Source organism: Puntigrus tetrazona, unplaced genomic scaffold (assembly GCF_018831695.1).
Source record: "Puntigrus tetrazona isolate hp1 unplaced genomic scaffold, ASM1883169v1 S000001156, whole genome shotgun sequence".
Taxonomy (NCBI): Eukaryota; Metazoa; Chordata; class Actinopteri; order Cypriniformes; family Cyprinidae; genus Puntigrus; species Puntigrus tetrazona.
The window spans coordinates 206,410-226,455 of record NW_025048742.1 but is presented as its reverse complement, the minus strand read 5'-3'; the positions used below and the strand labels follow the sequence as shown (position 1 = coordinate 226,455).

At 38.7% G+C, this 20,046-nt stretch overlaps 1 protein-coding gene across 3 annotated transcripts in view; it reads left to right on the top strand.

The window, feature by feature from the left end:
* cep112 (centrosomal protein 112) overlaps positions 1–20,046 on the top strand; it is a 108,839-nt gene that overhangs the window by 88,100 nt on the left and 693 nt on the right. The window contains exons 25-27 of one of the 3 annotated variants that reach the window (XM_043234529.1): positions 4,411–4,512; positions 8,061–8,125; positions 15,894–18,224. In XM_043234529.1, coding sequence (XP_043090464.1) covers positions 4,411–4,512; positions 8,061–8,125; positions 15,894–16,158 — 432 coding nt within the window. In that variant the 3' untranslated portion in view covers positions 16,159–18,224. Of the gene's footprint in view, positions 1–4,410; positions 4,513–8,060; positions 8,126–9,939; positions 10,221–15,893; positions 18,225–20,046 lie in introns of those variants that run through there. The other 2 variants (XM_043234531.1, XM_043234530.1) reach the window with 2 other exon arrangements.

Sequence of the window (20,046 nt, the reverse complement as noted above, 5' to 3'; positions counted from 1 at the left end):
TAATTTTACTTGCTTTATTGAACTGAAAGTATATAATTAAACTATGACCGAACATTTTTCAGTAAGGTTTCTGAACACTCCCCCCATCTGCCATTGGTCAAACAGACTGTCCTTCCCTAAACTCGCTCAGTTGATTGAGTTTGCACTGATATATCATATGCTCAAACAAACAAATTGCATGGGACAGAAGGTCACATGTTAGTGTGAAGACCAGTTCTCACTATCAGCTTAATAATGTATTATATAAAAATATTAATTCCATGAATTGTATAGTTACTGTTATTTTTTGCCAATGACCGGGTCGTTAGATTTGGCTATGAATTTCCACAGAAAAGATGCCTTAGATCTGTTCCTCTCCAGTGCCAGCGCAGCATAAAATAAGTGCCGTCATTTTCCATTAGCTTCCCATTACCGCACCGGTGCTACTGTGGAGCCCCACTCCGCTGGAGTGGCACTTCATAAATCATACTTCTGCTTCATAACTTCATAAAGAGCCTCCTCCAACCTCTAATTTCTGTTCACATCGCTCCTAGCCTCTTGAAAACGCTCTTTTTCAGTTGGCTTGTTATTCAGAGAGCTCCGTACTCAACTAGTGCTCTTGACTCCAGAACCGCCAATTTTAAGATGCAAAACTTTGTGAGTGGTGCCAGTTTTTGATGTACCCTTGTGCATCTGACAATGTTTTTGTCACTTCACCGTGTTTTTTTTAAACGCTTGTGCACTCTTTCTCTCCCCTCCACCCCTTCATTAGCATACATCAAGCTCCTGACGACATGACAAACTTTATTTGAACATTCAAAGTGCTGAGGTCTTGCTGCTTTCAGCTGGCAGCTGTCAAAAAACCCAGCTAGTGACACATCCTGCATCACGCAAAGTCAAACGCAGGCACAATCTAAAGACTATATATAGATGAAATAGTGTCATTTTAAGTGAGAACGGTGCAGAAAGGAGACTGCTGCTGTCTTCAAAATGGAGATTGGTTTATTAAACAACAAAGAAAACGTTCTAAAAGGAAAGAAAGACGAAATCATTCACGTTCAGGTGTAAAATCTGGAAGCTTTTATGTGCAGTTCATTAGTTGATGGAAGTAAATCAAAACTAAAGCACAAAGCCTCACCCTCAAAGTGGCCCAGTGCTTTAGCTGTTTTTGTAAGGACCTGTCAGAATTTATTGAAAAAGAAAACCTGTATAAATGAGTGGTTGTGTCCCGGGGAATATACTGAGTGTCTTTCATGCCACAGTCAAGGATGTTTAAAGGAATAGTTTGCTCAAAAATAATCAGACTTAATTTTTGCTGGATCCTGACAAAACAGGATCTGTGACTTGATTTTTGACTGTTTGTGTTCCAGTACCTGTTTGCATGGATCCAGAAGACATTTCGGGCAAGTCTAAACCGATACCTTTTCACAGAATATTGGTTGTGATGACGGAAAGTGTATTTATATGACCATTATATTTATGGGTCTTCTAGCCATAAATATGCTACTTGCATCAATGCTATATCAACGGACGTTATTTGTAAATGACAATGTCCTCGGTATTTAATATTTTGCTCACTCTTTAGTTTGGTGACCAATTCTTTAGGTGTGAGAGTAGGATTAAACACAAATAAAGATATTTTGGAATATGTTTCAGTGTTTTTCAGACAAAGTCTGGTGACACTAACTTTCATTGTATGGACAGAGGCTTGTGACTGTCACATCATCTGCCACATAATGATCTGTTTTTTTCAACAGGGTAATGTCACATAACATATTTGCTGTTTGAGAAGCCTTTCAAAGAGGGTAATATTACACTGATAAAATTGGTGTAAAATAAGAGGTTAATAAGTAAAATGTGAGTTGATTTATATTGACAGATAGTTGCAGAAGCAATAGGAAGCCCCAGAGACAGCAAAAGATTCAGAGAATTTCTTACAGATAGATATAGAAATAGGTTACAAGGACAATAAGATTAAAGAAACACCAAAATACAAAGTTTAGACACATCGGTGCGTGCACAAGCAAACACCACTCATCTTTTGATTGCATCTAGTTAGCCTCCTCATAGGGCAATTTACAAACCTCTTCAAATTGCTGACACTGCCAAAGGTGAGGAGTTCACCGTTTGTGAGGTCGTCCACTGTCTCATGCATTCACATCAGTACTAGTAAACCAACTTCTCACCTTCTCAACCATTTAATTTCGCCATGCTATTAGCACTCTTTTAACTGTTAGACACTTTTTCCTTGCACATTTTTGCTGCGTCCAATGTGGAATTTGTTGCGCAAAGAAAGTTGTACACAATGGGCTGCTCGCCAGACGCAGCTCTGCACGATGGCTCCTATTCTCGAAAAGCTGTCTAGCTGTATATGAAAACCACTCCCCCATTTCCTTTCCCTCACAGATGCCTTTACCTCCCACTCTTTGAGGCAAACATTCATGGCATGTCGACTTCAATTACATGTGGGCCTCCCCATACAGTACGCAGGGCCGTCTGCTATAGTGTGTATTAGTTGTGTTGCATGGAATGTGTATGATGAAGAGGGTAATTGAGATAAAGTCTTTGGGATTGGAGGTCGGTGGAGAGCAGTACTGCAGCATGCTCTTATGAGTCCAGCATCTAGCTCTAGATCTCAAGAACTCTCGGACTAAATACGGTCAGCTTGAGAAACTCAGATGATGCCTCGATAGCCAATGCTATCATTCTTTTGGGATAAAATCACTCGGATAGGAGTCTCTTCTCACAATGGATCTGTTTTTTTAGGTTTTAGTTCTGAAGTAGTTCATGAGTAAATTGATTGACACATCATTCTCAATAACAGAGTTTGTCAAATGAAAAGGAGGGCAGTGAGCAGGGGACAATTGGCTAAATGGCAAAGGCCTAGTCTACAGCTTACTGTGGGACGAAAAAAGAACAGAGAGCTGTGTTCAGATAATATATACTCTTCCTCTTTGAAGTGGCTTCCAATCCTTTCATTGTACCCCGGAAGATTAATTACAGAAAGCCAGAACAATCAGTTAAATCCACAACAGGAAAATTATTTTAGGAAAGGCAATCATCTTTCTTGTTGCTCCTCTGTTCCCTGTTCACAAGGCGAATATTAAGACATTTTTAACATAAGATAGTGGACAGAGACTTCCAAGGACCTCAGTGTCAGCAGAGAGCCAGACTAGACATACCAAGATCCAGATCAAGAACCAAACCAAATAAAGGCCAATTGCCAGACCTTTTAAGACCAAGGCTAGAAATTGTTTTACATTCGCACGTTCACTAAACTTGACATGAGCTGGTCCATCAGGATGGTGTACACCAAGAATAACCGGCCCATTCAAAGATTGCAAAGAATACAAAACTGCAGAAAAATAAATGTGTACATTGCTGCTGTTGTTTTTTTTTGTTTTGTTTATGGTGAAATTCTTACAATGAGTTGAACTAGGAGTGTAACAGCACACAAGCATGATGGTTAAACTTGATGGCTTTTTAAACTTTTTCAATATATCTAAATATAAAAATGTCAACAGGGTTAAGCTTTGCTGTTGTTGACTGTCGCAGTAATGGCAAAAAGCGAAGGAATTCCTTTAAAGTACTTGTTTTGCATACCAGAAAAACTGCGGTGCTGTATGAATGGCATGCAGAGTGTGAAATAATAAAATATGTTTAATTCTAATCATTAATCATTCTGCTGACAAAATCCTGTGAACTTCACCCAGATTGGAAGCTGTATGTGTGCTCATCTTTTTTTCATTACAGCTAACCTTACTTCACGTCATCTTCTCACTTGACAGGTCCTTTACTGCATTGTGACATCATAAAGTGATGAACTATGGTACCCATTTTTATAGTTTTCATGTTATACTATTACATTTTAGATCGGGTAACATTATTCACTATTAACTAGTTGCATGCTGGCATTCATCTTGCTAGCACATTGGCTCTTTATTAGTACTTGAGTAGCTGACATATCAATGTGCCCTATGGTATGACGGCAAAATGTGTTTACCAAACCAAAAGACCTGTATTTGTTGATTTTATAACATACAGCTGCAGCATTAACTATGGTACTGATGTCTGTGTAACAGATAAAATCTAGGCTGGTCCGGCCTCAGAAAAAGCCATAGTTTTCTCTTTTATTTTAAAAGGGTCTCTCAGATCCCCTCTAGACGTGACCTTGCTGTATCCTCAGTGCAACGCGTCTTCTCCATTCCTCAGTTTGCTGACAAAAAGTGTTTCTCTGCTCGAGCGTGCGAACACAGTGGGGAAACTTGCCAAAGTTGTATGTTCAGTGTATAGTCTGCGCTTGCCAGACAGACAGGCTTAGTTAGCAGTGTCCTTGCCACAGCTTTAGTTTACTGAGAACTGACCACAGTGTCTGACGGTCTGATAGAGGCGGGACATTTTTTTAAACTCTTCCCCTCTCTCCTGGTGTAGATCACACGTGTCCGTCAGGAGTGCGAGTCGAAGATCAAAGGCTTGATTCCCGCAGAGCTGCAGCAGGAGCTGGAGGACACCATCACCTCACTGAAGTCACAGGTGATCAAACAAATACACACACCGTCAGAGCTCCCACTGGACACACATAAACAAATATATGTTAGTGTTTAAATGTATTTTTGCAAGGCAGGTCAGAGGAACCACTAGCACATCTGGACATTGCGTAATTTCATATAAAGGGTCTAGACCTCAACAGATTCATAAACACACCTGGAGCAGGATATATATATATATATATATATATATATATATATATATATATATATATATATGTGCATTATAGAATAGATAGTTCTAGACCTTGATGCTGATTGGTCATCGCCAGTGGTTTATTCGTGGTACTGCTTCAGGAACCTACTCCTTATGTCTGGACAGCACTCCACACTTTCTTTTATTATTTTGTTATTTTATATATTTTATTATAATACATTTTGGTATAGTTAGTATGGTTGCCTATTAGCATGCCTATTATTCATATGTTGGCTATTTATTTGTGCTTATAAAGCACATATTCTGCATGAGCATATTCTACATCCCTAATCCTACACAATACCTACATTTAACCTAAATAGTTAAGTTTGTTAACTATTAATGGGCAGCACATTAGTAGTTTTTTTTTATTTATTTTTTATTTTAGCGTTCGTAAAGGTGTTTATTTTTGTTCATGAAAATGAACAGATAATGTTTTTAAACATGACTATTATTGAGTTGAGAGATAAAATATGAGAGATGACGGGTCAAATATCCAGGTATAATATCCAGAAATGACTTTGCAGCCAGGGAACTGTACGTCAGTCATTATCACTAAATAAACACAGACGGTTTGATTAGTATGTAAGGTATTTTAACTGATACCGCATCTCAAAATCAGTATTTTAGTCTGTGCTGGTTTCTGTTAACGTGTGAAAAAACCTTCAACATTCGTGAAAAATGGACTGGTCATTTTGGTCACACTTTATTTTAAGTATTTTAAGTTTATTTTAAGTATCAATTAACTCTAACCTTAATAAACTCCTAACTCCTGGGTAGTACAAAACAATGCCTTATTCCACATAACCTTTTTCTACATTCCTAATACTACCCAAAGGGAAAAGTCATAGTTTATATAATAAAAAAAAGTTTAGGGTCAAGCAGTTTAGAAGTAAAAACGCAGGACTATGCATTGGCAAAATACAACAGCCAGTAGTTTACATCAATGCTTCTTTAAACAGCTTATCCCAGCCTGGCTACAATTAACTAATTTTGGCCACGTAAGCCTCTCTTCTTTACACGATGAGTACCTGCTTGTCCATATCATGGTATGTCTTGTCTTCCTTATTCAGTAGCGGAACACCCCAAACACATCCAAACAAAGCTTGAGGACTCAGCTGCTCTAGACCTCACACATAAATCACTGATAAAAACCGACCCAGGCTCATCGGAAATACGTGATTCTGGCGACATTTTTGCAAAACAGTCCCTGTGCAGACATTTCAATGGACTTTCCAGATTAAATAAACACTAGAGTCAGTAAAACCACCAACTGTTCTTCTTTTCAGCATATGATTACAGGGGCGGGTTATTGATTAAGAAAGACTTGTTTTCACATTGTTCCTTGTACAATACTGTACAGGCTACTCAGTATCATTTTGCGAATATGTATCTGCAAGCAGGTTTTTTCATAAGACTGGGCACCTGCAAAAGATATCATTTTTAGTTTCTATTCAGGGCATGTCACCTGAAAAGTGCTAAATTACCGTAAGATAAATTACAGTAACACTTTAGAATAGGACACAAGTGTTTTCCCTGAACAAACTCCTTTTTTCTGTTTAATAATAGTTAGTAAGGTAGCTGTTAAAGAAATAGTTTAAAATTACAGCATATTTTGTTAATATATCACAGCATAAATATTTTTGGGTGAACTATATCTTTAGCTTTAGGTATGGGGTTGTATTAAGGGGTCTAAAATATAATCTTACATAATAAAGCATTAATATGTGCTTTATAAGTACTAATAAGCACCTAATATGCTTGTAATAGGCATGCTAAAAAGCATTGTTCTATATGCTAAAGGGTTAGCAAAATTGCAGACCCAGCACACTAGTTCTACTGTAAATGACAAAGCGCTTGATTTCTTCTGTATCATTTGTTTTAAAGTCTCCAAACCACTCTTAAAACTCAAACGTTGTTTAAGTGTGGAGTGCATTTTACACCCAAATTTGGACAGATCAAGTTAGGTGTTCAGCCCCTCATACGAAGTCCCGTTTCTCCGTGCGTGTTATCAGTCGACTTTACTTCAGTACCTTGACATCTGGTGTCTTGTATGCCATCGCAGCTTCCTGTCCCTCAGCTAATAATGCCGAGCAGTCAGACCTCACGTCTTTGAACTCAAGTGGCTCTTGTTTATTTGATTTCTTGGGAAGGGAAGGGGGTAACAAGTGCTGCAAGTTCCTCCATAGACATGGATCTAATTTGGCGACGGGTCTTTGAAGTCTCTGGTCCAGTTCATCTCCTTATGTGCAATTACACCCGCCGACCACATTAATACAGGCTTCAAGGGCTCCGGCCAGGGTCTTGTTAGTTACAGTCAGCCTTGTTCTACACGGGTCTGTGGCGAGAGCATTTTTTTAAACATTTCAAATCTAAACAATAGCCCCTCTTTGTCAGGCATGGTCCGGGGGCCCCTCAAACAACATTTCAAGATCACAGTTCAAAGCCCCGGCGCACGCCTCTGAATAGCTCCAACTAGATTCTTCCAGAATCGCAGCCACAGCTCTGTGATCTGATATGTTTATGCGTTGTAATTGGTGACCAGCGTGGCCTCCTCTGTCCTTGAATATTTCCAGCGTTGCACATAGCAATGCATTATTTTAACAAAACCAGTGGCCGTTTAGGAATCTAACCATAGTCATTCTTTTCAGAGTCAGAGGCATGCATTTGCAAGGACGGTAACGTTAGATTTGCTCTGAGGTTTGCTCTGTGTATCTAGGTTTCCAGGAAAATCGTCGCAGAACAATGTACATTCTTTTCAGGCTCATGCAAAATTAACAATGCCGGAATTAACCAAGTGTGTTTCTTTTTACAAAAAAGTATTTTCATAAAGAATCACAGCAGATCTACAGTTGCTGTATTGACATATATTCTTGCTATTAGTGGGGTTGCATTAATCTTATGCACTTTTTCCCACTTATAGTAGGCAGATAGAGTTTCTGAACTCCCAATAGGTGTTAACATATTCGTCTGATCGAGGTCAAAAAGTTGTGAAAGTCCTGTTTTTGGTAAACGCTCTTTTGTAGGCTAGGAGGACATTTCGAGTTCTGAGCATTACAGTATGTTTTAATAGCATATTGGCGTCTTTTATTTCCAAAGATCAAGGACAATTCTTTTTTTTGTGACATAAGCCCTTTAGATGTAATCTGGTCTGACAGTTTCTAAAAGAGAAAGTGCTTCAGAGAGAAGTACTCAAACAGTTGTGGGTTTACCATTCAGAATCATGTGGGCTGCTTATACATGAATTACTGTTGAGCTCATACTCTTCACCAGAGAGCTAACCCATAATGCTCCGGGAAAGCTCGCGCACGTAAATGATTTTGTTATTTATTCTGCAGGTCAGCTTCCTGCAGAAGAGAGCATCGGTCTTACAGGAGCAGCTAGACGCTAGTCAGATCGGAAGGTGAGGACCTCGATTTACTTTCATCCAGCTTCGCGTCATTGTCTTTTTAAATAGTTGTTTCAACTTGAAATCCTTTGTTACCAGTCTGACTTAAAATGTTTAGTTTAGTCGACTTTTAGTTGAGTTGAGCCCGCAGGTTGACAAGGGATTTCAAGCTAAACTACTTTTTACAGTGTCTGCACTCGTGTTTTAAAATGCACGGGCATTTGCGCTCCGTCAGATTGATTGTGGACCAGACACCCCTCTGCTATCTTAGGTTGCAGTATAGAAACACTGTAATTACTGATACACAAAAGGACCAACTGCAGTTTGTTTAGAGAAAGTAAACCTATGAAACATAATGCCAAATTGCTGCATAACAACCTGATTTTGGTCACAGTTTATTTAACTGCTCTTAATGATCACTTTTGCCTCAATAAACTACTCATTTGCAGTGTATCTAAGGCAGTTGTTAAGTTTTGACTGAGCCTGAGACCATCGCTAGGCCAGCTTCGTAACAAACAGACCGTGTGAGCTATAAACCCTCCCCCACCCGACAGAGCTTTGACCGCTGCAGGTGTTGATTGGCCCTTTTGATCAGAGTTGAATAAACAAACAGTATCACGTGTCAGTTGTGGGCGCTGCTTTATGCTCATTTCCTCTTTAACTCTAATTGTTGACTGGTTACTGATTAAATAATGTCTGCTGGTGCAGCCTGAGTTTGGCTTTCCAGACTTACCATTTCTGCCTGTCCACGTTCACACCTGTTTTTATATATATATATATATATATATATATATATATATATATATATAAACAGGTGTAAACACGGTTCATGCTCTGTACCAGTGTTAGCCAAATGGTTAATTTTCATCTATAGTCCCTTCACTGGTTGCCATTGTTTAAAACAATATTCTGAGACTACATTTAAATTTTTACCTCTTTCATTCTTGTTTTGTACTGAGAGTAAAAAACTGTGATTTAATGACTGATCTTATTAGCAAGTGTAAACGTTGGTGAATCTCATCTGACCTCTCAAGAGGGATTTTAAAGGCATAGTTCACCCAAAAAATGAAGGTTCTGCCATTAATTACTCATTAATTTCGTTGCAAACCCATAAGACCTCTGTTCATCTTCTGAGCACAAATTAAGACGTTTTTGGTGAAATTTGAGAGCTCTCTGACCGTCACTTAAGGCCCGGGTACACTTCATTTTCTGCCTTCCGCTCAGTAATTATGCAGTTAAAAAGCACTTTAGAGACCAATTCTCACTATTAACTGCTAGCATATTAGTATTTATAAAGAACAAATGAATGCATTATTCTAAATGATCATATTTTATGGTTATAATCCCGATACCTAAACTTAACAACTACCTTACGAACTATGTATATGGTAACACTATTTTAGGATCTCCTAACTAGTTTCTTATTGCCATGCATATTAGAATATTAGCCATTTATTAGTACTAATTAAGCACATATTAATGCTTATTCTTCACCCCTAATCCTACCCAATACCTAAACTTATCAACTACCTTACTAACTCTTAATAAGCAGCAAATTAGTAATTTGCTGAGGCAAAAGTCATAGTTAATAGTTAATTAGTGAGAATTGGTCCCCAACTACAGATTGTGTTATGTGATATTTAATGAAAGTTATCTGCAAGTTAAAATGAAATACTTAATTTTATAATCAAGATTCTTCTGCGATTATGTAAAATATACTTGAGGCTTGAATATGTTGTTTTAAAAATGTTTAATGCACTAGTTAAAAAGCATGTTTCATTCAACGCACGTCATAATCACAATCCCTGTGTCTCTCTCTCACCGTATAGGTAGTGGATGATATCAGGCCATTTTTTTTGTGTCCTCATGCAGACTTGTAAGACGAGCCCATCCTCATCCTCACTCACCTCTGCTTTCATGCCGCACTCGTCTGACGTGCCACTTTTTTACCCTTTTTTATTTATGTACCAAGTCATTGTATTTATATTTTTGGTTGTTGTTGCTGTTGCTGGATTCTTTGTTAATTACAACGTTCGTCTGTGAAAAAGCATCATTCGGTTTTTTTTTATTATTATTATCATTATAATTAAATATGACATTGTTTCGCAAACCCTGACTTTGCATTGTTGTCATTTTCCTGCTGGCTTCAGTTAAAGGTGAACATGGGATTTCTGTGCTACTAGTGGGACTTGCAAAAATAATAAGCATGAGAAACAAGTTTCTCTTCCGCCTCCGTCTGTCATCCGGCAGATGACTGGTCCCGCCCCCAAACTCACACAACATGTCAGGCTGCTCAGACAGTCGTAGTGTGTACGCTCTTCAAGAAGACAAACTACAGCAATGGCTCTCTCATACCGACTCTACATGGCTGTTGCACACATCAGCATTAGATGATCAGCAAAGCATCAGCATCAGCAAAGATGAGCTTAAAACAGATTTCATACGCAGCAATATTATATAAAATGCTGATTTGATATTCAAGAAACTTTCTCGGATCATTCTCAAAAAATAGTGTCACGCCTTTACCTTGACCTTTGAGTTTTACTTTAATAATATAATACATAAAAGGCATTATTTCGTAACAGAAAAGTTTACGGTGTTTGGCAAGCACCTTGTCCTCTTCACCTGCTACACCACTTTGACATTTAGGGTTGTTGATTTCTTTATTTTTAATTTATGTCCATTCCAAGGTACAGCGTGCGTGCATGGTCTAACAGTTATGCAAAAAGAACATAATATAAATAATGATATTAAGTCCTTGTCCTTGTATTGTGGCTTGCAAATGAAGTGTTTTGAAAAAGAAGCCACACGAAAATAATTCTCATCGTAATAAATGGATAGTTATCGTCAGTCTGCCCTATAAACATAATTTGTGTGAAAAGCAACCAATGTTGTTGGTGTTTTACTTCCTCCCGTGTTCATTTCACCTGGCATCTGCGGGTAAAAAAAGTATGTATTTTTTAAGTTTTTACAATTATGCAAGAACTCTGGCTGAGTCACGTATTACCAATGAGCCAAGAAGCCTATCCCAGAGTCAAGGGTCACCCAGGTGGATCCCAGCAGGCATCTTCATCAATTTGACATCCGATATTAGTCGATGCTAAACTATCATTTTAAATTCAGTTTTCTGATGGTAGTTTCTTCCTGTGGTAAACGGGGAAGTGACCAAGTTTTTTCAACGTCAGGCCAAGTTTTTGATGTTTTTTTGAAGTCAATTTGTCTTTTCAACATCAATTGCCCACCGACATGGAGAGTGATTTTGACAAGATAAATGAATAATACAGAATGCAATAATGAATGTTAGGCCCATGTTAGGCTCTTAGGCCATTTTTATTTTTATTTTTCTTTGTGTACTCCTGTGTTTTGTAATGATGTAAGAACCGTTGTAAAACCACTTAGTATTCACATAGCTAAACTTTGTTTAATAGAGAAGATCAGAAGTGTTGAAAGCATCTTCCCAAACTATTTTTTGGAGCAGCATTTAGTAAACTTTTTACCACATCTGCCCACTCAAATTCCTCTAGATCTGGTCTGCTTTTTTTTCCAAAGGTAACACAACCCCACCAGATATTTATTTGATATGCGGATTTTTACTGTTGCGCCAAATGGACAAAGCTCTGAGTAACAGGAGCTGAAGACTCCTGCTGGAAAAAGTTGTGGTTGGAAACCCTGATCGAATGGTCATCAAGAACCTCATCAAGTGCTGTTTTATCAAGCATTGTCTCTCTGTGAACAGGGACTGTGGACTTTCCGTTAGATGAAGGCTATTTGGGGCTCTGTTTTCCACTGTAGCTGCAAAGATTCAATGCCTTTAAAGAAATAAAAATACTAAATAGTTTTGAACGTGTCAGTAAAAGAAAGAGTGTAAATTAAATGATATTAAACAATGGTGGAGACCACTTCTCACTATAAACTAGTTAAAACTAGTTTTTAATAGCATGCATATCGCTTGCATATTGGTTGTTTATTAGTAATTATAAAGCACATGTTACTGTCTTATTCTGCAGGACCATATTTTAGTTGCCTTAACATCACCCCATAACTGAACAACTACCTTATTAACTATTAATAAGGAGTTTATTGAGAAAAAGTTGTAGTTGAGAGTGAGAAACGGTCCCATATTAAAGCGTGACCGAAATAATACCTGGCGCATTTATTTTATTAACGCTTTATTTTAGTTAAGCACATATTGATGCCTTATTCTACATGCCCTTGTTCTACATCCCTAATGAGTCTATAGCACAAAATTGTGCAGTTACTTACATTCTGTCACCATAAACCAACATCTGTCCATCATCCTCTGTTATAATCACGCATAGTTATAACCCTCATATATACGAGAGACAAAAATCTCAACTGCTTATTAAATAGCGGCTAAAAATGTATGTGCATATTTTCAAAAGTTTCCAAAATTCTAGCAGATAAAATATTACACAGAAAGCATTAAACAGATGTTTTTTGCCAAGATAGATAATAATATTAGATTGACTCTTTTCAATGCATCTCTGCATTTCCAAATTCTTCTCCAAAGCGGTAACAGAGTGTGCAAGGATCCACGTTTTGAACATTTACCCAAAATAGTAGATAGCCCAGGGACTTTTGGCATACTCCTTTTGCTTTTGGGACACACTTGCTAATCTCACGTACTCTTTAGCATTAATATTATGCACACTGGGATGCAGAGATGGTTTGTTTAACTTATCTAATAGCTCCCGCTATAAAACGTGAGTTTTTAAAAGCAGCGGGACGCCAAAGCATAGCTATTCGCTTTTCTCTCTCTGTTTCCTCCCGCTCATCTATTGCTGTACCGCACAAAACGCGAAGACGGTGGGATGTCTGTTAAACAATAACACGGGAACTCTCTGCGGCCTCTATTATGCTCCAATCTCCAAGTCCATCCGAACGAGAGGTCACGTATTTAACGTGACCACACTCTACAGTGCTTCACGATGGATCCCTACTGCAGCCAAAACCCAAGCTATTTTCAACCTTATCGATATTTTTCATCTGTGGAGTATTGGGAGGATCAAAGGGTTTTTTTACACGCTCCGGTCTGTCTCTGTCTTATCTGCGGATCAGGAGGGCGTAGCGCTGTGTGCCATTACCTCATAAAGGCAGATTACAGCCAATGGAATATCCCACACCAGCTCTAAAACAGGAGGTGGCAGTTAGGTCTCCACACCTGCATTCCACTTAACACTTTATACTGATATAAAACCATGTCACGCTGGTCAAAGTTTGCATTTGCATTTGTCGACCCAGAGTAATGCATATCAGAATAATCGTGCTTAGGAATGAAAGGTGCTTCACCTTTACAGCTAAATGGTTCCATAAAAACGAAACGTTGACATCTGAAGAACCGTTTTGTTTTACAAAAGGTCCTTTGTGGCAAAAGAAGGTCCTTCAGATTCTAAAAAGGTAAGACTAAATGGTTCTTTGCGGAAGAACCTGTGAAGAACCTTTTAACTTTTATCTGTAGGAGTATCACCACTGTCAACTTTTGCTTGCTTATTAGTCGGGAAGTCAGAAAGCGATTTTAGTCCTAGATGAGTTAGGAGGCCTTTTTGTGTAGAGTTTGAATGCATGCATTGTTTACATGACTTTCCTTTGGGTGCAATTCCCACAATCCAGAGGCATCCAGGTGAACTGAAGATGCCTACCCAGTATATGTCCTTGCCTAAAGCTTAGGGTTTGATATCTTTTTCTTACAAAGACAGAGCTTTTTTTGGCATCAGTGCAACAAAATGAATAGCAAATACGTTTTATGTATTTAGTTTTTAGTTGATGCAGTCGCCGGTGTATTTTTCAGAATATGATTGCATAAATATTATAGTTCAAGCAGAAAAGCAGGGGCTCCAAGGCTGTCTAAAGCAAGGGTGTCTAAACCTGTTCCAGTAGGTTTAATGTCATGTGAAGTTTAACTCCAATCGTAATTAACTACATAAAGCAGCTGATCAAGTTTGTCAGATTCACTAGGAACTTCCAGACAAGTGTGGCCTTGTTCCAAATGGCAATCTTCACTTTTGTGACCTAAAACTTGCGAAAGCCTAAATGATAAATGGAACGCCTTACAGTCTTATGGACTTCACAGGCTTATGTATGATGAAGATATAGTAGGTCCACTAGAAAGTCCCTGTGTTGGATCTGGTTGGAGATGGGCTGAACATGCTGATCCACAGCAATGTTATACTTCTTCCACTGGTTAAGCATTATAAAAAAGTAAGTTATGATCATAATTGTTCCTCTACTGTGGCATACATCTTAGTGAAGAAACGTCTCTGGGTTTCTGATGGTGGAATTTGATTGCTAAGTTAGAAAAAACTATGAGCATAAATAAGTCATTTATAATAGACTGCAATATTAAATTTTTTTTAAAAGTCTATTTAAATTTTAAATAAATTCCTACCTTAAATATGATTCTAATGTGACATTCTGTGTCATTATCACGGTGTGCAGGGATACATGGACTTTTTGAAGTGTGGTATTAAGGGAACCTGCCGTTGCAGTCTGACAATGCCACAGTCTGAGCGCAAACGCGTGTTACGATCTTTTCTGGTCCTTTATCTCTCGTGGATTTTCTGTCAGACTAGTTTCTGCTCCGTGTACGCAGGACAGGTTTCCTTTTCCCCCGCTCTGTTTGTGTAGGGCCAGACGAGTTCATAGTTGTCTGTTTCCCATCATTAATATTGATGCGCTGCATCGTGACACAGAGAACTGTGCTCAGTCTGCCAATCGTAACGCTCGTGTAAAAGTCAGTGTGAGCAATATATAAAATGACCGTGTTTAAAACCTTACCCCTTACCCACCTCAATAGCAGCAGACGTATTTAGCAATATAATATGAAAACAATTAGAAATAACTTTTTTAAGCATTTTTTTTTATGGGACATAGGGCATGAAGCATATTTGTTAGACCAGAGCTCCAGATAGATTGTCATGCTCATTCTAAAACCAGCTTCTAACCTGTTGAGGACAGTTTTTTTTTCATTTACAGAGTGAGATTTCCCATGTCCTGCGCTCTGAATCCCACACATTGTTGATGTGACGCAAAATGAGTCCAACCCCAGTAATGCTACCGTAGTCTGATATTAACATTATAGTTTACAATGACATAAAAAATCCCTCCGGCAATTTGACGGCTACCTTCTGGAATCAAAGCTGGTGAATGTAAAACTCGACCTGTTTTGTAAACGCATGTCATAGAACTTGTTTTGAATGATTCATTCGTGTGTATGTTCGATTTTTTATTCGAAAGTCATAACTGGCTCTACCGGTGAAAACATCTTTCCAGTAACGTATGCAGAACTTTTCCAAGAACTTATTTAGCATAAGCCTGAGCGCAACGCCCACATCTCAACTGAAAAAACCCCCCAGAAATAACATTTTAAAGATGGCTGCGCACTTGTTTCTCTGGGTTCATAACGTCTACAGAACCCAGTCCCTTTCGGCAGTCGATTACACTCGGATGCACTCCACAGTATGAATGAAACTGTCTGATCTTGACTGTGGCCGTAACCCTGCCTCTTCCTCCTAGACAAATTAAGAAATAAAAAGGATGAGGATGAACCTTCAGGACGTCTTCGTCTGCTCCCCACCGCTGGCAGAGGAAATGAAAATCATTTCTACAGATGTGCTCCCTTTCATGGCCAAAAAGGGATTAGAGGGAACATCAGACATTGTTTCTATGTATTGTTTGACTTTAAAGTCATGCGCAAAATGGGATTAAAACAAAACAAAAAATGCTGATAAATAACCTCCCCCCCCTCTCTCTCTCTCTTTGGCAGAAGAGTAAACCAGCTTCACGTAGCTACCAAGTTCCTGACAGCGTCCCACTGCTGCTATCACCTCAAAGGCCATTCCAGGACGAAATTCAAGTTTATTTTCCTTAAATCTCCCATTTCTAACAAGATCCTCTTAAAAGCCCATAACAAGCAGCTGAATTGTTGCTCTCTTCATCTGGAGGGGTGTAAGACACCATGTCTAACTTCAAAGTCCATCTTAACGCCACACTTTAATTGTATCTACTCCAGCACCCTGCATGCCATCTGATTCTGCTGACTGCACTTACTGCACTTACACTAAGAGGTCTTTCTCTTTTTGGGTCCGGTCAGCCTTTCTTTTGACTCACGAGGCTTAGTTCACCCATAAAAAAAAAAAAAAAAAAAATCTGTCATTATTTGCTCACTTTTATGTCGTTCCAAACCAGTATGACGTTCTGTGGAACACAAAAGGAGAAATTCAGGCCGAATCAACCCATGCTTTTAAAAGCGATGTATTGCAATATTGCATTAATAAAATATTGCATTCGACGTACGAAACGTAAAAATGCCGTGTTTGTCAAAAGTTGTTAGCATGGTTGATTTGGATCATCAAAGGTCAACAGTAAATACATAGAGGATATTTTGGTGTTTTAACAGGTTTAATTATCACATCGTTTTCTCGGTTTACATTTCATTGATTTTATTCATTTTGACAAATACCGAATCTGTTTTGCTCCACTTGATATCAAAAAATATCAATATCAAATGTTTTTAAGCTATTTTATGATTCGCTGGGTCACTTTGTGTTAAGAAATTCTGCTTAATGTCTCCTTTTGCAAACGCTGCATGTGTTCGGAAAGAGCTATGTCAAATAAATGACGAGAGAACTTTATTTTCTTGATGCGCTGTGCCTTTAAAGATATTGTCCCAAACTGGTCTTGTTTATTTGCCTAAGCCATGATTTCCTCCAAAAGCATGGTCATTGTCCCATGTGTGCCATGCAAATCATGATCTGCTTCGTTTTCTTTGGCCTCCCTGCATCCATGCCTTCCTCCTCCTCGTCACACTCACATCAGACATTCGCAAAGTGGACATTCACACTTCACTCCTGGTGGACGTCTGTGATAATTGCCATAAGCCTCCTACTTGCTTTCATTTTCCATTGTTCTCCCTAAAGTCTTTGCTCTGGCTTGTGATAAAGGGATAATCACTTCAAAGCGAACTGCTGAGAGTTTAGCCCTGAGCTGAAAGAGCAGGCAGACAATACAGTCATTGAGAGCAGTTACTGATCACAGCGTTCATCGCGGAGCAGCAGACGCTCGCAGACGCACTCGCTTTAGCAGCTTCAAAATGAATACTCAGCAACTACCAAACAGGAATAAAAAACTGGTTCTGGCCATTGGCTGTCAACTTTATAAGGCGCTTATAAAGTGTGCGCAGGTTCCGGTAAATATCCAACAATGACGTTTCCTTTAGGAAGATCATTATTAAGCAGGTTGGGTATGATCAGTAATAGGCCATTGCACATCAAGCTAGATTGCAGTGTCCAACGATATGCATGCATGTCTTTGACCCTGCAAATGGCACATCCTGGATGATTATGCCCGGACAATGACTTCCTGCTCTCATTAGAATTAGAATAGAGCATTGCAAAATAAGTCTCATTTGTGGACTGTTGCCACTGTAGACATAACATTTGATTATTGAGAACAAGATTTCCTCTGAAGATAAGGCAAGTGAGTAAAAATGTGTCTTAGAAATTATTTTCTCGAATGTACTTGATGTTCTGCTCGCCGCAGTATGACAGCGATGTACACAAAGCTTCACATCTGCTCTTTAAATTCATCTCATTTAGCACTAATGCATGTATTTTATAATATCCTGCTTCTTAAAGTGAATGTAGAACATCAAAGGAAGCGCTCAAGCCTTTGAAGTATCATGAGTGGAATCAGTGGAACGTCCTCCCTCACTAGTTCAAAATGCAGGACAAGCTTTTCTGGTAGTTTCACTTTTTTTTAGTTGAGAAGGACTTTTAACTATACTGCTACTGTAAAGTAACCTACTTGGAACTTCTGTGGCATTTTAACTAACCCCGTCATGTCTTAAAGCGGTAGTTCATGAAAGGTTTGTAATCTTTTAGCCAGCATGTTGTTCAAAACCTGTATTCGGAGGAACAAAAAATATATATATTTTGAAGACTGCTGAACACCATTGTCTTTCGTTGTGTAGGAAAAAACGAGACACATTTTTCTAAATATCTACTTTTATATTATAGCCACTTTGGAATGAGTGAAAAAACTGAGTGAATGATGACATCATTTTTATTTTGGGGTAAACTTTTCCTTTAAAAGTCAATATTATTTATTTTGTGACTTTACTTTTTCTGTGTCTTAATATATCAGTAGACATTGAATTAAAGGAATAGTTCACCTGCGAAGTGTCAAAGTGTCATCATGTGTTCTCTATGGAGTTTTGTATGGGGTTTATAATAGTGTTTTTGTTGTTTATAAAATTCATGTAGGCCTATATGGTTAAAAGAGACTAACAGACCATTTCAGTTTCATTTCACAACAGCTGGAATGTTAGCTACTTTATATAAAAGAAAAGAAAAAAGGCAGCATAAATATTCTCATTCGAGTTGTGACTATTAACCGCTGATGTTGTTTTACACACAAATCGAAAACTGCTATTCCAAACACCTAAAGGGAAATCCAGAGGGAGCGCGTCTGTCGGAAAAGGATAATTCTCTAAAAGGCTTTTGAATCGCAAACTTCGCAGCTCTATTATATGTGAATGCGGAAACGAAAGGGTTAACTGTGAAACTAGTACTGAAGGGGTTAACTGTGATTCCTCAGAGGAAAAAGCGGCCTGTGTCTTTAAAGTTTCTGTAGCAACAGCAGGATCGCGGCGCTGCAGATCACTTACTCCTGACGCTCCACAGCTCGAGGGGAGTCGGCTCAAGATCTCTCTGCTTTGATAAGGTCCTTGCGCCTCAGTTGAAACTTTTCACTGACGGACTTTAGCGAACGGGCACTTTACCGCGACTCGATGAGAGCATTAGGGTTAGAGGCGTCGAAAGGGCTTGGTAAAAATAAATACGTGGTTTTTGGCCGTCTTGGAGCGATCGGTGTTGTTTTAAAGCGGGAATGCGAGAAATAGTGCTGTATGTATCTGTCGGGACCGTGCGGTCGGCTGCGCTCTTTGATGTCCGCTCTTAAACCCTGAGCTCAGTCCACACTGGAATAAGAGACCAGAGCACATTCAAACGCACTATACAGGGATCTAGTGTGCTCTTCGCGGGAGGAAGTTTTCGTTTAAAACCTAAAATCTGCATTTGACAACAAACAACATCAGAGGACAGGAGGACCGCGTACAATTGGATATATTGTGGAATATATTTGTTCTGTTGTTGGAAAACTGGGACTTTGGGGACTGAACTCATGGATGGATGGTGAGTTAGAGCGGTGTGTGCGTGCTTGTGTGTGTGTGTGTGTGTGTGTGTGTGTGTGTGTGTGTGTGTGTTCTCCCAGCGCTGGCCCCATGCTATTGCTTTGATGTGCTGTTTACCGACTTTGAAGTCATGTGTCGCTGTGAAATGCAGTATATCTGATAGACGTTACATTAAAACGCGTGTTTTCGGTTTGTTTTTTTTATTGTGTTGTTTTGAGGTGAGGTTAGCTATGCTTAAAGAATATTTATGATAGTGTTACGGGACTTCAACCCCCTGTGATCTCATACTTTTGTTTTTCTTGAGGGGTTTCAAGTTGAATGAAGCATGTTTTGTTTAATTTCTTATGGATTTGGGTTCGATCACTCTTCACATCCGTAAGGGACGACTTTAAGCGGTTGATTAATTTTTCAAAACTGTCTTAATGGGCATTTTAGACTTCTGTAGCGTGTTTCGATGCCGTTGTATCTTTGATGGTGAATTTGAGATCGTTTTTGTCACCAAATTTGTAGTTTTATAGTGTTATATACTGTATTATTGTTATTATAATTGTGATCATAATAAATGTAAATGCACTTTTAACGTACCCGAAGCGAATACTTTTTAAGAAAGTAAATGTGAACTATTGATTGTGTATAACTCATGTCTATACTGTACAGATATACTGTAAGCAAGCTTGCTATTGATTAAATGGGTTTACATTAGTGTGCGTTTCGTTGCGATTCGATT